Source organism: Podarcis bocagei (genome assembly GCF_964188305.1).
Source record: "Podarcis bocagei genome assembly, chromosome: 13".
Taxonomy (NCBI): Eukaryota; Metazoa; Chordata; class Lepidosauria; order Squamata; family Lacertidae; genus Podarcis; species Podarcis bocagei.
In genome coordinates, this window is record NC_138138.1 from 28,956,149 (window position 1) to 28,976,894 (window position 20,746).

General features: G+C 43.3%; 1 protein-coding gene across 4 annotated transcripts in view; it reads left to right on the forward strand.

The window, feature by feature from the left end:
• Nucleotides 1–20,746, forward strand: part of KANSL1 (KAT8 regulatory NSL complex subunit 1) — a 152,170-nt gene that overhangs the window by 103,869 nt on the left and 27,555 nt on the right. For all 4 annotated transcript variants that reach the window (XM_081167191.1, XM_081167190.1, XM_081167192.1 and 1 more), the window contains one exon: nt 16,367–16,508. In XM_081167191.1, the coding sequence (XP_081023317.1) occupies nt 16,367–16,508 (142 nt within the window). The remainder of the gene's footprint in view (nt 1–16,366; nt 16,509–20,746) is intronic.

Here is a 20,746-nt window from a genome sequence, read left to right on the forward strand (position 1 = left end):
TCGGCTCCAGAGTGCCAAAAACCCAGAAATAACTGCTCCAGTTTTCAAACGATTTTTGGAAGTCGAATGGCTTCCGGGGAGTTTTTTTTCTTTTTTCGCCATTGACTTTGCCAGCCGCCCTTTGATCCTTGGTTGTCGAACATTTCGGAAGTCTAACAGTCTTCTGGAACAGATTACGTTCGACAACCGAGGTTTAACTATACAATGGCATATTTGTGCATCTGAATATATAAGGGTTGCCATATTTCAAAAAGTGAAAATCTGGACACAAAAGTTGTTGAGCTGCTTGGGGGTGGGGGTGGGCAAAGTTGTTGAGCTATTTCTAAGAAAATTCGCCAAAATCTACACTACCGACATAGGTTGCCATATGTCCAGATTTTCCTGGACATTTCAGTGATATCTGCAGGACACTGCTTACAAGGGCCAAATCCCAGCTATGTCTGGGAGATTCCAGACATATGGCAATCCTTGAATGTATGATTTTGTTAGCTATGCTTTGAGGATAGGCCTTCCCTCTTGTGGCAGGTCAGAGTGCCATGGTGCTCACATGGGTAGTTCATTCTGATCACCAGTCCCGTGCCATGGTTGTTGACTGTGAAGGAACATAAGGTAGCAACTTATGCCTGATGGTATTAATATTTATAATTCTCACCATTGTACAATGGTGTGAAGAAACAACCTCTTGGCTGAGGATCCAGCTTGGTTTCTCTTCAGATTATAGAGTGGTGGTGTGTGGAAATTAGTATCTACCACCCCCATTTCTTTTTGAAGGCAAAAAATCACTCCAGCCAAAAACAACAACTCATTGCCACTCACAGAATGTGAATGGTAAGTCTAGGGTTATTCCACGTTTAAATTTTTTATTAAGGTTTTCCATTAAAAAAAAAACACCAAACATATCCATTTACATATCACATAATTTGGCTTATTTGGACCTCCCACAACTTCTCTAGCAATCATTCGTAGTACTAATCTGAACCTCACATTCCTTTGTTACAATATTCCCATTGTGTTTTATATTTCTGATCTTACTTGCCTTCTGGTAATATTCCCTATTTTTCACAAAGCTTCTTTGAGACACACTAGCGTTGTACCCTCCTCACATATATTTTCCAAATACTCTGTAAATTTCCCCCAGTCCTCAAAGAATCTATGGTCTTTTTGATATCTAATTTTACCCGTTAATTTGTCCAGTTCTGCATACTCAGTTAATTTTGACCTCCATTCTTCCAAGTTCGGGACCTCTTCCTGTTTCCACCTTTGAGCTAGCAATATTCTTGCTGCGGTGATCGCATATTGAAACAGTTTGCTGTCTCTCCTACTTATATCCCTTCTTGTTATCCCCAGCAAGAAGGTTTCTGGTTTCCTACCAAAGCTATATTTTAGCATTTTCTTTAATTCGTTGTGTATCAGCTCCCAGAACCCCCTTACTTTCCTGCAGTCCCACCACATATGCATGAATGTACCTACTTTCTCTCTGCATCTCCAACAAGTCTAGGGTTATTCAGCTATATTAGGGCATAGGCCTTGATCTTCTTGGGATTCTTCAATTCAAGCTAGGAGGCCTTTTCAGATGGTTCTGCAACATTGCAGCATAACAATGCAAGAGCAAATGTCTTAAGAACTTGCTTTCTGTGTGCTGCCCTCCCTTGAGATGGATGCAATCTCCAATAATGTTTTGTTATTTATTTAATTTAAAATATTGGACTCTGTGTGGTACAGAGGTTAAACAGATGGTGTCAGCAGAAAGTGTAAGGGAAGTCTCTCATTGCTCCCACTTAACATTATCTGGCTGTTTGCTCATGCAAAGGGGAATACTGAATATATTTTTATTTACACAAGACTTCTTCTTGGTAATGTGTACAGAGGCATATTTCTAAAAAACAGACTTGGTATCCCTCATTGTACCTTTCCATGTGGTGCACCGCGAGAAGAAAAGAATAAGTTTTCTAGGTTCTGAGATGGGGGGAGGTCCAGGAAGGTGTTTCAGCAGACTGGGTGAGAGATACAACTGTTTCCCTTGTTTTCCTTCCAAATGAGCTTTACTCACAGGACTCAGCCACACAGCTGCAAATAAAACGTTTTAAGTATATTAAGTGCAATATACATTGTGACACTAGATGCCAATGGTGAGCCTTATGGAAAATTCAATGTATTTTTAAAAACACTTTAAAAAAGCATTTTCAGAACATTTTTTTATGTGTGTAGATTTCACCACAGTCTCTATATGGGTGTCTGATGTTGGACAGTTGCAGAATGGGCAGTGAGATAATGGGTCTATCTTTTCGACAAAAAACCCTGGACTGACTGTCTAAATCAGGTTGAATAATCCAGTGTGTGGGTATGGTAACACATTTTGCGTTTCCCGCTTGACAACCTTTTCTGTAGTTGGGAGAATCCTAAGACAACCTAACCTGCACCCCAAACTTGTTTTATGTAGCTCCCAACATCCCCTGATACCGCTCCACTCATCTATCAGAGTTCCTACCTTCCTGTTCATCGCCTCATTTTTCCTGGTCTTCTATACAGTTTGAAAATAATTGGAAGGGATAACGTTTTATTTGATATAAATACTCAGACATGGTGCATTTACCTCTTCCCTGCTTGTATGGCTCAGGGAAAAGCTGCCCACAGACAAATTTGATAGGCTTATATATGTGATTGTGAGTATATAGTAAGTGCTCTAAATTAACGAAGCAATTCCTTTCATTTGTTTTCCAGAACGGTTACTGTATTGGCCTGTCATACTTGACACACAAAATAAAGCCCCTCTGTGTAGATATTTGAGAGAAATGATCCCAGTGAGTTTACTTTTCAATTGACCTGCATAGGACTGGGAATTATAATCTGAGATAGCCAAGATGAAAATTGAGGCAGGGTGGTCTTTAATTCCACATTAGTTGATTCCAAACCAACTCCATCCATCATCCAGCTTTGACAGAATGCTGCTCCTGTTGGTTGGAATGCTGCTGCTAACAGATAAAAAGGTTGCTTACTAAATGCTGTTGAACCATGGTCATTTGCTATCTGTCCTTAGACTGTAATAATGTCACAGGATCCTAGAAAGTGTTGCCCCTTCTGCTGTTTTAAAGGTAAAGGGACGCCTGACCGTTAGGTCCAGTCGCGGACTTCTCTGGGGTTGCGGTGCTCATCTCGCTTTATTGGCCGAGGGAGCCGGTGTACAGCTTACGGGTCTTGTGGCCAGCATGACTAAGCCGTTTCTGGCGAACCAGAGCAGCGCACAGAAACGCTGTTTACCTTTCTGCCGGAGTGGTACCTATTTATCTACTTGCACTTTGACATGCTTTCGAACTGCTAGATGGGCAGGAGCAGGGACCGAACAATGGGAGCTCACCCCGTCGTGGGGATTCATACCACCGACCTACTGATCGGCAAGCCCTAGGCTCTGTGGTTTAACCCACAGCGCCACCCACGTCCCTCCCTCCAGCGGCTACTGGACTACAATCCCCATCATCCACTGGGGCCATGGTTGAGGCTGATGGGAACTGGAGTCCAACAAATGTTCCTCATTTGCAGACTAGAACAAGATTTTTTTTTTGTTAAGTATTACAAAATGCACAGAGTCCCTTGTGCTGTTTTACTTGGTCCTAATAATGGCATTGTCCTACAGTTGACTTTTGGATTTGCTCTTTTAAGGGGATTTTCTCTCTTCCCCCCCCCCCCCCCCGTTTACATTTCTGGCTTGGGAAAGGAAGATGAAATGGAAATTTCCCCTCCCTCCACTCTAGGCTCAAAACAGAGGAAGAAGAATGGGGAATTTCATAGATAATATCTTTGTCACGTTTGCTGGAATGCCTTTGTTAACTCTGCAGAAGCAGCTGGAGGAACATGTTTCGATAATGTAGTTCCTGGTATATAATGCAGCTTTCATCACTGTAGGCTAGATAGAAAATGACAGGAAGGGCCTGTGTAACCCAAGTGGATCTCCCCCCCCCCCCCGCCGCCTTTACCTATGGCAGGGGTCTGCAACCCGTGGCTCCGGAGCCGCATGTGGCTCTTTTACACCTTTGCCACGGCTCCAGGGCGGATACTAGCGAGGGGAGGAGGCGCATTGTGCGCCCCGACACTCCCCACTGTGGTGGGCGCTGTACTGGCTGTGATGTCGCATGGGGGCGGTGCGTGCGTTAGTCACGCACCGTCCCAACGTCACCTTCCCGCCCGCCCGCTACATTGTAAGGGGCATGTACGCTGGTCACTGCATTAAAAGGGGGCATGTACGCTGGTCACTGTTTTGAAGGGGAGTGAAGAACACACACACACACACAAAAAAAGATAACTTGTTAATTTAACGTTTATTTCTATGAGGAGGAGTAATTCTGAGGAGTCAAACAAAGAAATAATAAAAAGTGACAAAAAAGTTATTTTTATAATGACGAGTTTTGCGGCTCCCAGATTTTTTTTCCTTCGGAAATGGGTCCAAGTGGCTCTTTTTGTCTTAAAGGTTGCAGACCCCTGACCTATGGCTTGGCTGTATCTAATTATTCACAAAGTGTTCTTGTATACCTGTTTCAGCATATAGAGAGTATCTGTGTTTTTCATGGTGAAGATTTTTTTTTTAAAAAAAAAACACCACCACCACCAAACCACCATCCCAAGTTGCAGTTGTATCTGCATTCGTACCTACCCACATGCACATACATAGTCCAGTACTTAGTAAGAAGAACTAAGGGCATTGTTGAATGAAATATCTGGGAAGGTTTGTATGTTCCTAGGCCATTTAGGGCCATAAAGGTTAAGAGCAGAACATTGAATCAGGTCTGGAAGCAAATTGGCAATTAGTGCAGCTGGAACAACACTAAGATGATATATTTGGGATACCTCCCCCCCCCCTTGACCAATTGAACCAATTTAAGCTTTTGAACAGTCTTCAAAGTCAACACCATGTACAGCACATTACAATAATCTTATTTGGATGTAACCAGAGCATGAATGATCACGGCCAGGCCCAATTTCCTAAGGAAGGAACTCGGCTGGAACACTCCCTGAAGCTGCCAAAAAGGGGTCATCTGGGCAACCAGGAGCAGTGCTGGATCCAGACTTCTCGCAAGCTGTGTACCTGTTTGTTAAGGGACAGTTTAAACCCCATTCAAACCTGGCTCAAACACCCAGTGCAGGGTTAGAGAAGCCCCCAGTACTTCCTCCCTGTCTGGATTAAGTTTTAGCTTTTTCTACTCTCACCCAGTCCCATCACTGGTCTCAAGCGCTAGTTCAGAAAGTGTGCTCAGAACCATGTTGTTCATTATTGTGTCCCAAGTTAGAACTGTGAGTATATCATCAACTGGTTGTAGTGGGATGTTGAGGACTCTACTGTCTTCCCAGATGGCCAGAATGAAATTATCCAAGACAACACTGTCCAGTTGCAGTGTGTAGGGGTGGTGGTGGTGGTGAAATGGCAGTTCACCATTATAGCATTGCTAATGTGAGTACTAGCCAGTGATGTGGACTTTCTGGGAATTTTTGAATGGGAAAATGAATGATGAAAGGGCCGTCATTATGCAAAGCAGGGTAATTTGCATACAGTAATTTGCATCATGAAACCTAAAAGTTTACGATGCCCTAGAGAGTATTCTAATATAGCATGCTTAGTTTACTTGTGTTAAAAAACAACACTTGAGCAGTGCCAAACTTGCCTAATACTGTGCTTTCAATTGGTATCCATTTGTTGTTATTGATGAATTCAAGAAATCGGAAACTTACCCGAATGTTCCAGTGCCCCCCATCTCCTCTTAAATGAAGAGCTGAGCAGTGTCAGCCTGGAAGAAGGGGGCATCTGGAAGATACGTGGGACAGTTGATTCATCTGCTGTAGAGTCCAGAGACCACCAGAGTATTCACAGAGTATCCTGTTCCTATCAGCTGGAAAGTGTCTGCAAAACAGTTGTGTCCATTATACGCCAAAGTCAAACTACAAACCATTGTTTGTTTTACCATCACTTAAGATTCCTATTTTAAATTAATAATAGGAATTTTAAAATCATAAAAGTAGTGGGTATTATGATTTATTGTGTTTGCTGAGCGTGGGGAAGCTATCCCAAAAACTCACTGTAAAAAAAAACACAACAGAAGTAATTTCAAAGTCTATGCACTTGATTTGGTTTCAACCCCTTCTCTCTGGCTTTGGTATGGCGGTTTAACTTCCGATGACTAGCACCAGATCTTGCAAAATGCTGTATCTTTGGTTTGGATACATTGGGCATTCCATTAATGTCTCCTCTTAATTTAGATTCCCCCCATTCAGGATTAGAACATGGTTTTGCCCTATGTATGTATATTTGTGTATACTTTCCTTTCTATTTGTGTGCACATTGACTCTGCTCCAAATTCCCTTCCCATTTTAGCATCCAAAAGAGCTGCAATTTATTACTAGTGATGGTGATCAGAGTCTAGACACCTCTGCATAATAATATTTATTATGGCCTATTGTTTTGGCTATTAGGTGGATCCTGAGAGCTTGCCTATCTGGCTTTCTTTTTCCTTTGTTTCTCCTTTTGCTATTCCGCTAGCAGAATTGTCCTACTCCCGTTCAATATTTGGGAAGGCATGTGTGTATTTGTGCCAGCCTTTCTGACTTCATTCGCACTCAGGCAGGGTATTCTTGGCTGCTTGATGCTTCTGCCTTCTTTCTCCCTGCTTGCCAGCTCCCAGTCATGTAGCAGTTTAGCCTTTTGTTACTTTTGCAATAAAATAAAATGGGTTTCTGTGTGTCTTTAATGCTTTGATTCCTAGCTCAGATTCACAAGATTCTAACAGTGTTTCGTGGGTGGAGGAGAAAAGAGGAACTCTGTATTCCCTGCTGCCCTGTCCCTCGAAGAAATGAAGCAGGGCAGGTTGGCCCCATTTAGCTTGCTTGGCTGCTGCAGTATTTATAACCCTCCCAGGCTGAGCTCATACATTCCAGTCTCCTCCTCCTCAGCCTGGTTATTCCTTTTCTCTGCTTTCCCCTTCTCTGTAAATAAATAAAAGGGCTGAGACCTTCCCAGCATACATCTGTTTATTTCTCTCCCCGCCCCACCCGCCCCCCAGCCCGCTTCCCTCCCTCTCTCTCTGTGATGCGACATTGGAGAGAAGCATAAATCGTCACACACACACCCACCTTCCTGGTGTGCGCATGAGCACGCAGCTCCCTTTTCGCAACAACCGCCATCTGTTTAGATTTCCAGGAGGTTGTCCTTGTCAGTCAAGCAGCCTGTGATGCTGGCTTGGCATGCACGCAAATGTGGCAGTGGGGTGTGTGTGTGTCGCACTGGGTGCTGGTGCTGAGAATGTCCCTGGCATTTGCCTGTGCCTTCCCGGCCTTCTGTGGTCCTGTAGCAGCCTGCGTTCTTAGCTCTTTTTAAGCAGTGCTGGCCGCGTTAGCTCCCTTTGCTGTGCCTAATTCAAGGGAGAAAGGTTGGCCATGAGAAAAGATGCCACAGATTTGCTTTGTTTATGTAAAATCTGATCTGTGGGCTGCTAGCAAGCCCTATTGTTTGGAGCTGGAGGTGGGGGAAATAACATTCTCCTTCGGAATGTGGTCTGCACTGGGAAGTGTAATGAAGGATTCCAGCCTTCTGAGCTCTCAATAGGTTTGCAGGCTAAGGGCACATCTTTTGCCGCTTGATGTGTTGGTTCTGCTTGCCGTGTCTCTCCAAGGGGAAAGTTGCAGCATACCCACATACTGAAACTCAAAACTTCAGAGGCCCTGGCAGTGAGTGTCTGCCATGCGGGTGCTAATCAGGTTGCCATCTCTGGCATCGCTCTTGTTATGCTGAAGTTTTTTTGGGGGGGTGGGGATTGTTTTCAGATGAACACTTGGCATAAGTGTTAGTCCCTTTATATCTGTTAATAAAGTTACTATAGTTTATAACTTTTCTCTTACACACACACATCCTTTAGTGTGCAACAAACTAGCTTTTTATTTCTATTGCCTGGTTGAAGCCACTTGCGCAAATAGAAGACTGACGCTCCCAAGTAAGCCTGACCAAAGATTAAATTTTCTATACTTTCTCAAGTGCAGGCCCTGGTGGGGGCCAGTTGATGGGATGACTGAGACCCAAGGGAGTGGGGAGGGGCAGATATAATAGAGAAGAGATGATATTGGGCAACTGCCCCTGAAAAGTAATTGAACCACCCATTGTTTGAGAAGAGACATGCTTGCCCCTGCTGCTTGGAACAGGTGACAAGAAGGACCATCCCAAATTGGTTTTGATTGCTGACTCTCCTGTTTTACCTGTACAGGGGCCACACCACCAGCCACAGCTGAAGATTGGTTTGAGAATCACTGGCCTGTTTTCATAGAATTGTAGAGTTGGAAGGGACCCTGAGGATCATCTCATCCAGCCCCCCGCAATGCAGGAATATGCAGCTGCCCCATACAGGGATTGAACCTGCACCTGTGGCATTATCAGCACCATGCACTAACCAACTGAGCTATCCAGAAAGAAGTGTGAGGCCAGCTTCTTGACCCTGAGAAAGTGTTGCGTGTTGCTAAATGGGGATGAGCCTTCCAGATAACTTGGGGCTGAGAAGTGGAATACTGTCTGCTTCCCTTCAGTTTCTGCTGTGTAAACAGCTCAGTGGATTGTGTACCCTTTGGAGTATTTGGTTTGGATAGTAGGGGATAGTGGATCTTTAACAAGTGGTTGACATTGCAGTCGCGGTAGTGTTTCTGTGGCCTCCTCTTAGCATGCACTATTGAGTAGTAAGACGTGGCGTGTTAGTCATTGCAAGCAGGGATGACATGTCTTCGCATGTAGATTACGGAGCCCCATTTAAAGTGACACAGATCCTGCCAGGCCATCTGGCTGTGTCCTGAGCATGATGTCATCTTTCTTAATCTGAACCCTACATAGAGACAGCTAAAGCAAATGGAGCCCTCTGTTTAGAAACAGGGAAGGCTTGATAACACATCTTCTGAATGTTTTTGGTGCTTTGCTATGCATGTGTGTACAGTGCCACACGTGTTTGCAGGTAAATAGATATGCATACACACATTTGATTCCCTGCATTCTGCTCCATGGAAATATTCAGGAGCAGGCACCGAACTTTTAAAGCAGAAATCATTTATCCAGATGAAAACAAAGTCAAATTTTTATAAGCCCACCTACACATTTGTTTGCTTACGGATATGTGTGTAAGATATGTACACACATAAAATAAACACATGCCTTTGTGAGTGTTATTTTCCATGATTATATTTGACAGTAAGTAAACAAAATGAAATGAAACATGATAGTGCAATAAACATTAAATTGGGGAGGTATATGTGTGCTTTTCTTTCACTACACATAGAGAACATCTAAATGGGAACCAGATAACATGAAACCTGCTGGATTCTTTTACAAGACGATTTTGAATCTCTCCAGTGCATTTTCTATGCTCTCAACCTAATCCAAAGCATATTTACTTGTCCCATTGAGTTTAGTGGAACAAGCTGCCAGGTTAGTGTGTATAGGATTACGGATTCTGTCTCTACAGATGGTGAGTATTGCATTAGAATATCTCCTTCTTTCCTACCCCGACACTCGACCCAAAGAAACCAACATGATAATAAGATATATTAATGCTAGAAAGTAGGATATTGGTGGTTCATTTTCCAAAATACTGATCATCTTTGGATAGAATCGCAATAAAAAATATTTTAGCTTCTGTAGATAATTTAGGCTAGAAGAACAGAGACTGGTCTCTTTCCTCCTTCTCCACAGTTTGTTTAGTATCCTGTGTTTCTGTGCCGGCTACAAAGGAAGGCCACTGGCATTTTAGAACTGGGCTTTGTCTTCTTTCAGACAAGTTGTGCAATTTGGTCAATCCCTTTCAGGTTGGTGAGGAGGAAAACCAAGAATGGTGAGTAAAGTTGCTTAGTTCTTCAGTTTGATCTGTTTACCCTGAAAGAAGTCCTCAAAGCTACCAATGCTAAAAATAAGGTGGTAGCTACAGGCACCTTCTAGTGTATCCTGTTGAAAGGAAGCAGTCTGTGTGATGGGCTTGACTGATGGGTGACTTAAACTGTCATGAGATGATGAACAGAGCAGAAGTCGAGAGGATGTTTAGGGAGCCTGACTTAACACTGTCTTAGATTTTATTGCAAAATAATGGGTGAGTGGGAAAGCACTGTTGAATATGCCATTCAGAAATGTTGGCAAAGGCCAGAGGGGTGTGTGTGTGTGATGCTTGTGATTCAGACATAATAAACAGGGAAAGGTATTTATCTTCTTAGCATTTTAACAACCAAATCTAGAAGACATTATTTCTGAAATGCCAAGGAAGATAGGGAAAATTTGCAAGATATTCTCTTGTAACCAGTGCATGATTTACTTCTGTGGCGTAGCATAGATTTCGATGTTTATTTCCCACCTAATATCTTTTTAGAACTTCAGGTCTAAGACTGTCTGCTCTCACTGTCTCCAGCTGGTAGAAATACGGTTGTACAGTTTGTTCTGGTTTACAATTTTTAATGTTGAACGGTAGAATGTTTTGGAAGAAAAGGTGCTTTTTCCGTAGGAAGAGGTGCTGTTTGTGAGGACAGACACCAGTTTTTCTGCACTTCCATTTCCCTACATTTCATTCATTTCTAAGCTTGATGCTGTTTCAGTACCTGCTACATGGAAACAACAAAGCCCAGTAAATCCTCAATAAAATCTCAGCGAAGGGGAAAACTGGGACATGTGGTTTCTTCCAGTACTTTGTACAAAACTACACTTCCCACAATGCTCTGATTTTTCATGTGAAATTTTATCTTCCATGTTTTAAGGCTGTGTGCTTTTTTATTTCTGATATTTATAGATTGTTGTATAACTGGGTTCTCGGGGCATCTTCATTAGAGTAAAAAGTTCAGCACAACATATAATGCATGCAGTTAAAAAAAAAAAAGGAACATAAAAATATACAACAGTGATAAAATAAATGAAAGCTATTGCTGATAAAGATGCCTGAGAAAATAAAAAGGCAATTTGCTTGGCATCAAAATTGCATCAGCTGGGTATGTCGAGTGCAGCTGGACAGGACACAGTTGTGGGCAGCCTGAGGAAGTGCCATCTACCTTTGGCCTGTCTATCAAAAGCAAGTCATATAGTGAGAGACTAGGGTGGTGTTCACAGTTTCCAGGAACATTTTGTAGGTGAGCAGAGAGTTTGTTTGAACCCTGGGTGAGAACCAGGAGGCTGAGAGGGAAGGTGTGTCAGAAGGAAAATGAATTGATACAGATAGATGATAGATAGATAGATAGATAGATAGATAGATAGATAGATAGATAGATAACTTCATATTAATGTAACATTTTTATGTGTAACTGTTTTTGTAATATTTTGTTTTAAATTGGCTGTTTCTTTTTTGTACACTGCTAAGAGCTATTTTAATATATCAAGCGGTATAGAAATTAAATAATCAAGGTAGCCCTCTTTACAGAAGGATTTCACAAATGTGGTGCCACCACCAAAAAGTCCGTTGGTGGTTCCCCACAATACCTCACCTAAAAGGGGGCCTCCAAATAAGAACTTATGGTTTGGATTGCTACATACCTAAGGAGGATTTCAGATACTCTGTTGTTGTTGCTGTTGTTGTTAGAGTTAGATTTAGTGCCACTTGCCATTAAATTGCAATTGACATGCTGCGGTACCCTTTCTTTCAAGACCTATGAAATATCAGGGCTTCAGAGCTTAAAACAAGGAATGAGGATTAAAAACTTGCAAATAAATACCTTTCAAGTAATGGAGTGAGGAGAGGAAAATATTGAAAAATCAGCCTTTTGTATGAACAGGTTTGTTTCACCTTCGATACTGGCAGACAGGTCAGCATTATCCCTTCTGTTTCTATGTTACCACCCAGTGCTAATTAAGAATGCAGGTGGGGGGACGGGACACAATATTTTGGAACATTCTGTGGTCTGTTGTTGTTGTTTTTAAAAGTCCTTGCAAAGTTGTTGTTTTTTAACCTGTACATGGGCAGGGGGTGGTGTTCTGGCCTAACCAACTCATCTGTTCTGTGCTAGTTTTCTACAGGCAGAGGGGATTTTAAAAAACAACAACACAACAACCTAGGTTCAGCTTTGGATACTAACTGGGCTGTAGAAAATTGCTCAGGTGCTGTGGGAAAATCCAGCTGGGATTAAATATTACGAGTCCTCATGCAGGGTTTTTCTTTTTTCATGCAATTCCAGTGTGGAAGAATGATTCCCAGATATTGCGACAGCTGCCAGAGTCTTAGAACTCCACGGCTGCTATGATTTGCATCTTTCTTGTCTTGAGTCTCAGTTGTGGTTTGCTTCTGTTTCACTGCGGCCACATCTGCTTTAAGTGGCTGCTCATTGTTAGCAAGCTGAAACTTTAAAGTTTTGTGTTTGTAGCCATTGTAGAAATTGAATCCAATGCTGTTTCTAATAAAGATTGTCTTTTTCTTTTCTTTTTTTAGTGTGGCAGAACATATAGCAGTGGAAAGGCACTGGTAGAATGTGTGCTGTGTATGTCAAAGGCCCTGGATTTGATCCCTGGCACCTGCAGTTTTAAAGGACCGTGAATAGCAGATCTTTGACCTGAACATGCTAAGGTCAAGACTTGCTGCTGACAGTACCAGCCTAGGAAAGCCAGTTGTTTGGCTTAGTAAAAAAGCAACTCCGTATTCTTAGAAAGAGAGAAGGGATGAATTTAGAATAGCCACCACACTCTCCTAGAGGGGAGGAAAGTACAGTGTAGAGGAAATGGTGGTGGTGGTGGAGGAACTTATTTGGCAGAAATAGCAATACTTTGTTTGACTTAAAGTATGTTGGTTAAAATCGAAGCTGATAAGAGCTGCTTCTTCATAATTTGTCATTAAAAACACCAGATTTTAGTTAGGGTATTGAAAAGCTACTTTATCTCTTCTGCCTGTCCCCATCCTCCAAGCATCCTGCTTCTTGATGGGCAATATCTGCACATCACTTGTCCACACCTGCCCTTCTTGGATGCTTTTATCTGTCTGATTGCTATCTGCGAACATAAAGGACACAAAGTGCAGTACAAAATATTGATAAAACGATGAAATCACAACAAGATTTAAAGTGGGATGGCATGGAACAGTACAACACTAAATTTGCATTTCACATTTCTCCAATTTGTATAATAATAATAAATGACTCTGCTAGCCTGCCTGGCCTTTCTCTGAAGAGTTCTACAAATGTGGCAAACACTGATGTGAGGTGGGAAAACATCCACAGAAAAAAATCTAGTACTTCATTTTTCCATGGAAAAACATCCGTTTCGTAAGTTCACCAGTAGCAATGAATGGATGCCAATTTCAAGCAGGGCAGTATAAAAGTGTTTAGCTTTGTTTATGAAATACAAATGAAACTAAACATTATGAATTAGGTCCTTCTCTAGAACAGGGTTTTACCCCCACCCCCACACTGCTGCTGCTATGTATACACCACAACTTAACTGTAAATTCCCTTGAGACTATTTTTCATAGTAGTCGATAAGAAATTCTAACCTAGTGAATACTCCATATTAGAATGCTTCTTTCAAGCCTAATTTTGAGAGGTGGGGTGCTCCCTGTTGGCACCAGAGAAAGCCTCTGGGTGTGGTGCCATGTTGGTGACCCCTGCTCTTGGCCACCAGAAAGTTTTCCAGTGCAAATGGAAACTTTCTCAATGCAGATGGAATGCACCCATTTAAAATGTTTCGGAAAAGCCACATCACCAACTACCAAGACTGGCCTCTACTCCAAGATGCAGCTAAACTCTGCCACAATGATGATGGTACCCCAGAGCAGGGCCTCTCTGATAAACCTAAGGAACTGTGTAAATCTGGTGTGGTGTGAGAGAGCCTGGTGGATTGTCCCCCGCATTTCTCTCAGGACAGATCTCACAAAGACAATAAGAGAAACGAAAAGAGGAGGGATAAAAAGAAAACACCTTGGAGAAATGCAGAAGACAATCTTAACAGGCTCACTCACACTACACAGGTCTTTCTTTCAGGTAGATGACAGCCATACTTGATGGATGAGGTGCTTAAAACACACACACACACACACACACACACACACACACCCTTCTAAAATAGTTGTTTATAAATGTAGGAGTGTGAATGTCGCTCCTGCTGGTAATGTTGTATTGTAGAGTCAAGGGCCAGAAGTGTATATGCGAGTGTTTGTGTTGTATAATATTTACTTCCGTATGTTTTCATGTTAGGATGGCATTTATCCCCTTCAGGGAACCTTTGGTTAGGCAGCCCTCAAGCAAAAATCAAGCAACCTTTGACTGATTTGATTGGGCATGGGTAGTATGCCTCTCATTTTAAGCGGGGAAGATCCACCTTTTCTGAGTCATTGAAGGAAAGGGTGTTGGGAGTTGTTCTTGTGGTGTACACATTCACAACTTTCTTCTATATAGTGAATGTCTCTTTCCAGTTTGTGGCTTAGGTGTGTTAGTGCAGGGGTAGGCAGCCTAAGGCCCGGAGGCCGAATGCAATTCTCAATCCGGCCTGTGGACGGTCCGGGAATCAGCATGTTTTTACATGAGTAGAATGTGCGCCTTTATTTAAAATGCAACTCTGGGTTATTTGTGGGGTATAGGAGTTCATTCATTCCCCCCCCCCCCATTTTGTATTTTGCAACTTCACCCACCCTGTTCTTCTGTATTAGGTGTAGGACAATAAGCTGTCCTTCTGCTTTGAAATAGGGACCTAGCTTCACATGACTAATCAATTAGTGCTGCGCCAAATGTTCTCCCAACATTTTTGGCGTAAAATGGGGACTTTTTCACACCCACCCACAAAATGTTCCCTGAAAACTCCTTAAGTGCTTATTTGTGTCTATTTGCTGCCCTTTTCGGCAAAAGTGTGATTTTTAAAAATTACATTTCTTCTTGCTAGCTCTGTGATTCTAGCCAATCACAGATTGCATAGCCAGTGTTAAGACACTATGTAGCCAATCAGGTTTGCCATTGTGATTATGTCACTGGAGACAGAAATCATTGCCCTGCGCTGAATGGGGGTCGGGGAGGAATACAGTGGTGCCTCGCAAGACGAAATTAATCTGTTCCGCGAGTCTCTTCGTCTTGCGAAGCACGGCTATTAGCGGCTTAGCAGCTATTAACGGCTTAGCGGCTTTAAGAAAAAGGAAACAAACTCGCAAGAACTCGCAAGACGTTTCGTCTTGCGAAGCAAGCCCATAGGGAAATTCGTCTTGCGGAACGACTTAAAAAACGGAAAACTCTTTCGTCTTGCACGTTTTTCGTCTTGCAAGGTACCACTGTACCACGGACACTTTTTTACCTTCCTGTTCTGGAGCACCCCAGTTTGCCAAAGGTGTATGTGCCCTTTTTTTTTCAGGGGGCAGAAATGCTTGCAAAAAGTGCCCCTTCCTCAGTTTCAACTCTGTCCTGTTGTCATTGTGATGCCTTTCACACATGCTGTTTTTAACTAACACAGTTCCTAAAAGTAAAAGTCTCCCCTGTATTTGGTGCTCTTAAGGCATCTCTCTCTCTCTCTCTCTCTCTCTCTCTCTCTCTCTCTCTCTCTCTCTCTCTCCCCCCCCCCCCCGTACTTCCATTCTAGAAATTTCCATTCCATTTATGGAAGAGAGCTACAGGGGTGATTTAAAGTGTAGAACAACCTTCCCCTACTTAATACCCTCCAGATCAGGCTTCCTCAAACTCGACCCTCCAGATGTTTTGAGACTACAGTTCCCATCATCCCTGACCACTGGCTCTGCTAGCTAGGGATCATGGGAGTTGTAGGCCAAAAACATCTGGAGGGCCAGGTTTGAGGAAGCCTGCTCCAGATCATGTTGAACTCCAAATCAGCCCTACTTAGTATGGCTTATGGCCAGGCATGGTGGGAGTTGTATTGCAAAACAACTGGAGGGGGCATCATGTTGAGGAAACCTGGCGCAGAAGTTTGAGAAGGCTGAAAAGGCTCAAGGGCAAATGTTTCTGTTGGGGTTTTTGGGCGAAACTATAACAGCAGATTGACATTACATAGGAATATGTATAGGGAGCAGGGTAGGCTCCTAATGTTTTAAAAGAGCTCATCCATGGAATAAGCAGGCTAGAGAGGCTGTGAAGTCTATAAATTTGTAAAAGCAATTTGGACAAGTGTCTGGTGTAGATGCTTTAGAGTTGTAGGGTATTTTGCTGTGGAGCGGGAACCTGGGCGATCTGACCAATTGGAATCTGAGATGGAATGCAGCCATCATTTATGGCAGCCAACCTGGGGCGCTCCAGATGTGTGGGAGATGGACCGTAATGATTCATGGTGGTTGAGTCCTGTCCACGTCCCCCTTTTCTAAAGCCGAGGTACAAATAAGACGAAGTGGCAAGAATGGGTGACTCACAAACTGGGGCAACGTGTATCCGTCCACTCCTTGACACAGAATGCTTCTTTCCCTCTTTTTTCCAGGAGGCGAAGGTCAGAATGGCGGTGGGCAGCAGACAGAGCAGCCATTGTCAGCCGCTGGAATTGGCTTCAAGCGCACGTCTCGGATCTAGAGTACCGAATCCGGCAGCAAACGGATATTTACAAGCAGATCCGAGCCAATAAGGTAAGGGAAGTAAAAGGATACGTCTTCACCTGCGAGTATTCAGACCCTGATCCTGAAAAAATATCTCCTCAAGTGTTTCCCTTTTGCATTACACGTTTAAAAGGCAAAATAATACCTTTGATACCGGGTCATAATTGTATGACTTAATCTGGTGTGGTGTATGAATGCTGATTAAAGGCAGCAGCAGAAGCTGGCAGATGTAAATCAAAGTTGCTTACGTGACCTTTTTTAAAAAAAGCCACTAGTGCTTTATATTCCTCTTGGGTAACCACATTTTTAGCACGTTCCACATTTATAAAGCACATAATATTGAAGGCTGTACTGGTTTACATTAAGAAACTAGACTAGTTCATGGTATCCCAAGTATATCAGTGCAAAACAGCTCAAGTCATTCGGAGCCAGCTGATGTGGCCTGAAATCTTTAAATTATTTCACATCAAATCCAAAAGCATGCTTTTAGTCCTCAGAGTGGGAAAGCGTTCTATCATTTCATCCACTGTAGATGCTCAACATTTTGAAAATACAAGTTGGGGATGCAGAAATAGATGGTGCTGGGCTTTGAAAAGTTGATTTACGCATAGCCCTATCAGTATTTGTATCAGAAGATTGAATTTCTCAAGCATCTCTAGCTTGGACTGATGCATCCCTGTATCCCGGATCTCTCTTTGCAACTGCCCATCCTATAATATTGTACTGGTTTAGCCAATATTTCTGGTTCCTCGTGGCCTCTGTGTGATGCAAAAAATTAAAATAAGATTGGCACATAGGGACCCAACCACATCCATAACGGCAAAGCATCCTTTTCCGTCTTTGCCTTGGAAAATATTCACCCTGGTCCTGTTCATCTGAGAGGCTTGGGATTTGAGCTACAGCTGTGCTTGTGATAGCTTCGTTCTGCACAACAGAGAGGACTGTGCAAGAGCAAACATGGACCCGAAGACTGGCAACAGTCCAATTCAAGCTTTTATGGCTTCATCAGATTGGCAAAAGAACTGGGAACCACGCAGAGGGCAAAAGCAGGAAGCATTGCTTTGGTGAAATACTCTGTGGGTGGTGATGCATGTGAGTCTTGTGTAAATGGTCCCAGGGCAGACATAAACCCGAGCCCTGAACAGGAGGAGCAGTGTTGGAAATGCACTCTGCTAGATGAGAATTCTAGGCTGCTTCTGCATTTGAACATTTGCTAAATAATGCTTGTTCCAAAATGGTCACCTGTGCCAAAGTAGCAAGGCTGTGGACAGTCTAGATCTTTATATTTTGTATTTTATTTTGTCACTACAGTACTCAATTTGTTTTAAATTTTTTCAGTATACGGTACCAAATTTAAAATACACAAGGTTAAAAAAAAATATTAGCTATAAATACCTCCTGGGATTTGCTCACCATTTTGTGTGCTGTGGTTGCTCGTGTAGGTCAAGCATATTTGTACCCATGGGGATGAAAACCCCTTCACCCAAATGCCTTGCCACAAGGAAGAAACACCTGCAGAGTTTGTTCTTAATGGCAATGGTGCCTGAGCAGGTGCATGTGAGTTGCACATAGTTATTTTAGCCCGGGGTACGAGTGCCGCCCCAGCTGCAGTTCACTGTACAGTTCACTGCAGGGCCTATTTTAGGGGTCAGGATCACAGGGCACCTGCCACCATGACACACACCTGTGCAAGGTGCCACTGGCAACTCATGGATCTCCATGTCCTGGTGGCTGCTGCTGCTCCTCCTTGCTGTCACTGCATGTTCATGTTATGCCCAGCATCAGCTCAGTTGAATGGAGCATGGTGCTGATAACACCAAGGTTGCAGGTTTGATCCCCGTATGGGATAGCAGCATATTCCTGCATTGCAGGAGTTGGACAAGCTGATCCTCATGGGCCCTTCCAGCTCTGCAATTCTGATTCACATGCTTTCTCCAGGTGTGCCAGGAATGAAGAGAAGGAGAGGCATGCTCCAGTTGACTTGAGCTTTCCCTCTACAGTCATACCTCGTGTTGCGTTTGCTTCATGATACGTTTTTTCAGGTTGCGTCCCGCGGCGACCCAGAAGTACCAGAAAGGGTTAGTTCCGGGTTTCACCGCTGCACAGACGCGCAAAATGACGTCACGCGCAGACGCGGTGAATCGCAGACGTGGGTTGCGTTATGCTCATGTTGCGAACGGGACTCCAGAACGGATCCCGTTTGCAACCAGAGGTACCACTGTACGTGGATGTGTAGATTGAGTCCAGGTGGGGTGGAAGCCAAGCAAATGGGTAGTGGGGTGACAGTGACAAGGTTTACATGGGCTGTCTCAGAGATAAAAAGGTAAAGGGACCCCTGACCATTAGGTCCAGTCATGGCCAACTCTGGGGTTGTGGTGCTCATCTCGCTTTATTGGCCGAGGGAGCCGGCGTACAGCTTCCGGGTCATGTGGCCACCATGACTAAGCCGCTTCTGGCGAACCAGAGCAGCGCACGGAAACACTGTTTACCTTCCTGCTGGAGTAGATACCTATTTATCTACTTGCACTTTGACGTGCTTTTGAACTGCTAGGTTGGCAGGAGCAGGGACCGAGCAACGGGAGCTCACCCTGTCACGGGGATTCGAACCGCCGACCTTCTGATTGGCATGTCTTAGGCTCTGTAGTTTAACCCACAGTGCCACCCGTGTCCCAGAGATGTCTCAGAGATGAGGGCCCATTAATTAAGCTTGCAAAACCTGACCAGCCCTGAAAGTGGCAAACCCTAATGAGGCTTGCGTTTTTGGGTTGCAGGATTAGTGGAATATGAGCTGTAGATAGCGTTGCACGCAGCAAGTGCTCCAGAAATGATAATGCCCATTGCTTTCGTTGGAAGAGAATAGATCTGTGTAACTGAAGAGCTTGCCTATTTTATTTGTAAACACATGGCCCAAATAAAAGGCACTGCCTAGTTTTTGGTTTGTTTGTTTGTTTGTTGTTGTTGTTTTGTGTGTGTGTGTGTGTGTGTGTGTGTTGTTCTCAGATGCTGGCTGAGATTCTTAACCTGAAATGAAAGGTCCCTTTAAAACAAGTATGTCCTAGCAAGCACAACTTGCATTCTGCAAGGGCTCATATATCCCTACCTGCCTATTGTATACCTCCCCTAATTTAAAGCTGGCTCAAGTTTATGAAGAAGAGACTCCCAAATCAGCCCAACATGTGGCTTGAGTTGTTCTCTGCAAGAATGCCACCTGCTATTGTAAGGTAAACTTACAAGTCATGAGCCTTTAGCAGGAGCTGTGAAAGTGTCCCACGTTCAAATTTTATAATAATTGGAGTCCCTGGGCACCCAGTTTCTACTTCCTGCTTGTTGTTTTATGCCCTGTGTGAGTGAGTTGGTGAGGACCCAGATATAGTCATAGTATGATATATTATGAAAGGGTTTATGCATTCTACAGTGAAGACATTGTAGTTTAAGAAAGAAAGAAAGAAAAAAACCAACGGCGTTGCTGTGGCCTCCAGAAAAATAATTATGTCAACTGAGCATATTTCTATTGGTTATGCATCTGGTTCTAAATTGCTAGCATTTAAATAAGTTTACAATTTTTTTGGAGGCTGTTGAAAGAGGAACATTCTTTGATACTTGTCCGTAGTTTGGGAATCTGGAATGTAGAATAATAATATAACTCTTCTTTTGCCCTCTCTATGGACTCGCATGCCTATAGGTTCTGTCCTGGCACAGAGCCTCATTTGGGGAAATACACACACAAAGGGGGCGTGGCTCCTGCCGCCTTGCTTAGTTCTCCCTTGGCTGCCACAGCAGAAGCTTCAAGGGAATCTTTCCGTAGCAGAATATGCATTGGACGCTATCTTAGCTCTATGTAGGCTCAAGTCCTAAGTCTTATGGAAGATCCAGATTTAAAAGATGTGTGCATGTCAATTCCACTTTGCTCCTGTCCCTGAAGTTCTCCGTCCCAAAAAGGAATATCAAGGTTTCTTATTGGAGAGACAAATCTGCTGACTTTGGATAAACAATGGAAAGCAAAGGCTGTGTTACATAAGCTGCCTTTTCATCAGCTGTTGTAGGCATCACAAAGAGCATGTGTCGGAACAATAAAGGAGAATGAAAAGCAGAATCTTGTTCTGGGAGAATTAAGCTAACTTAAACAAAACAAAAACCCCACCTTGATGCTTTCCTTCCCTCGCTCTCATCCCTTAAGCTCTCCATCATTTAGGTGCAAATTGGTGCAAGAATGGAAAAGGGACTGTTGACTGCTAGGAGAAAGTGGAGGAACTGATGTCTCTTGAGAA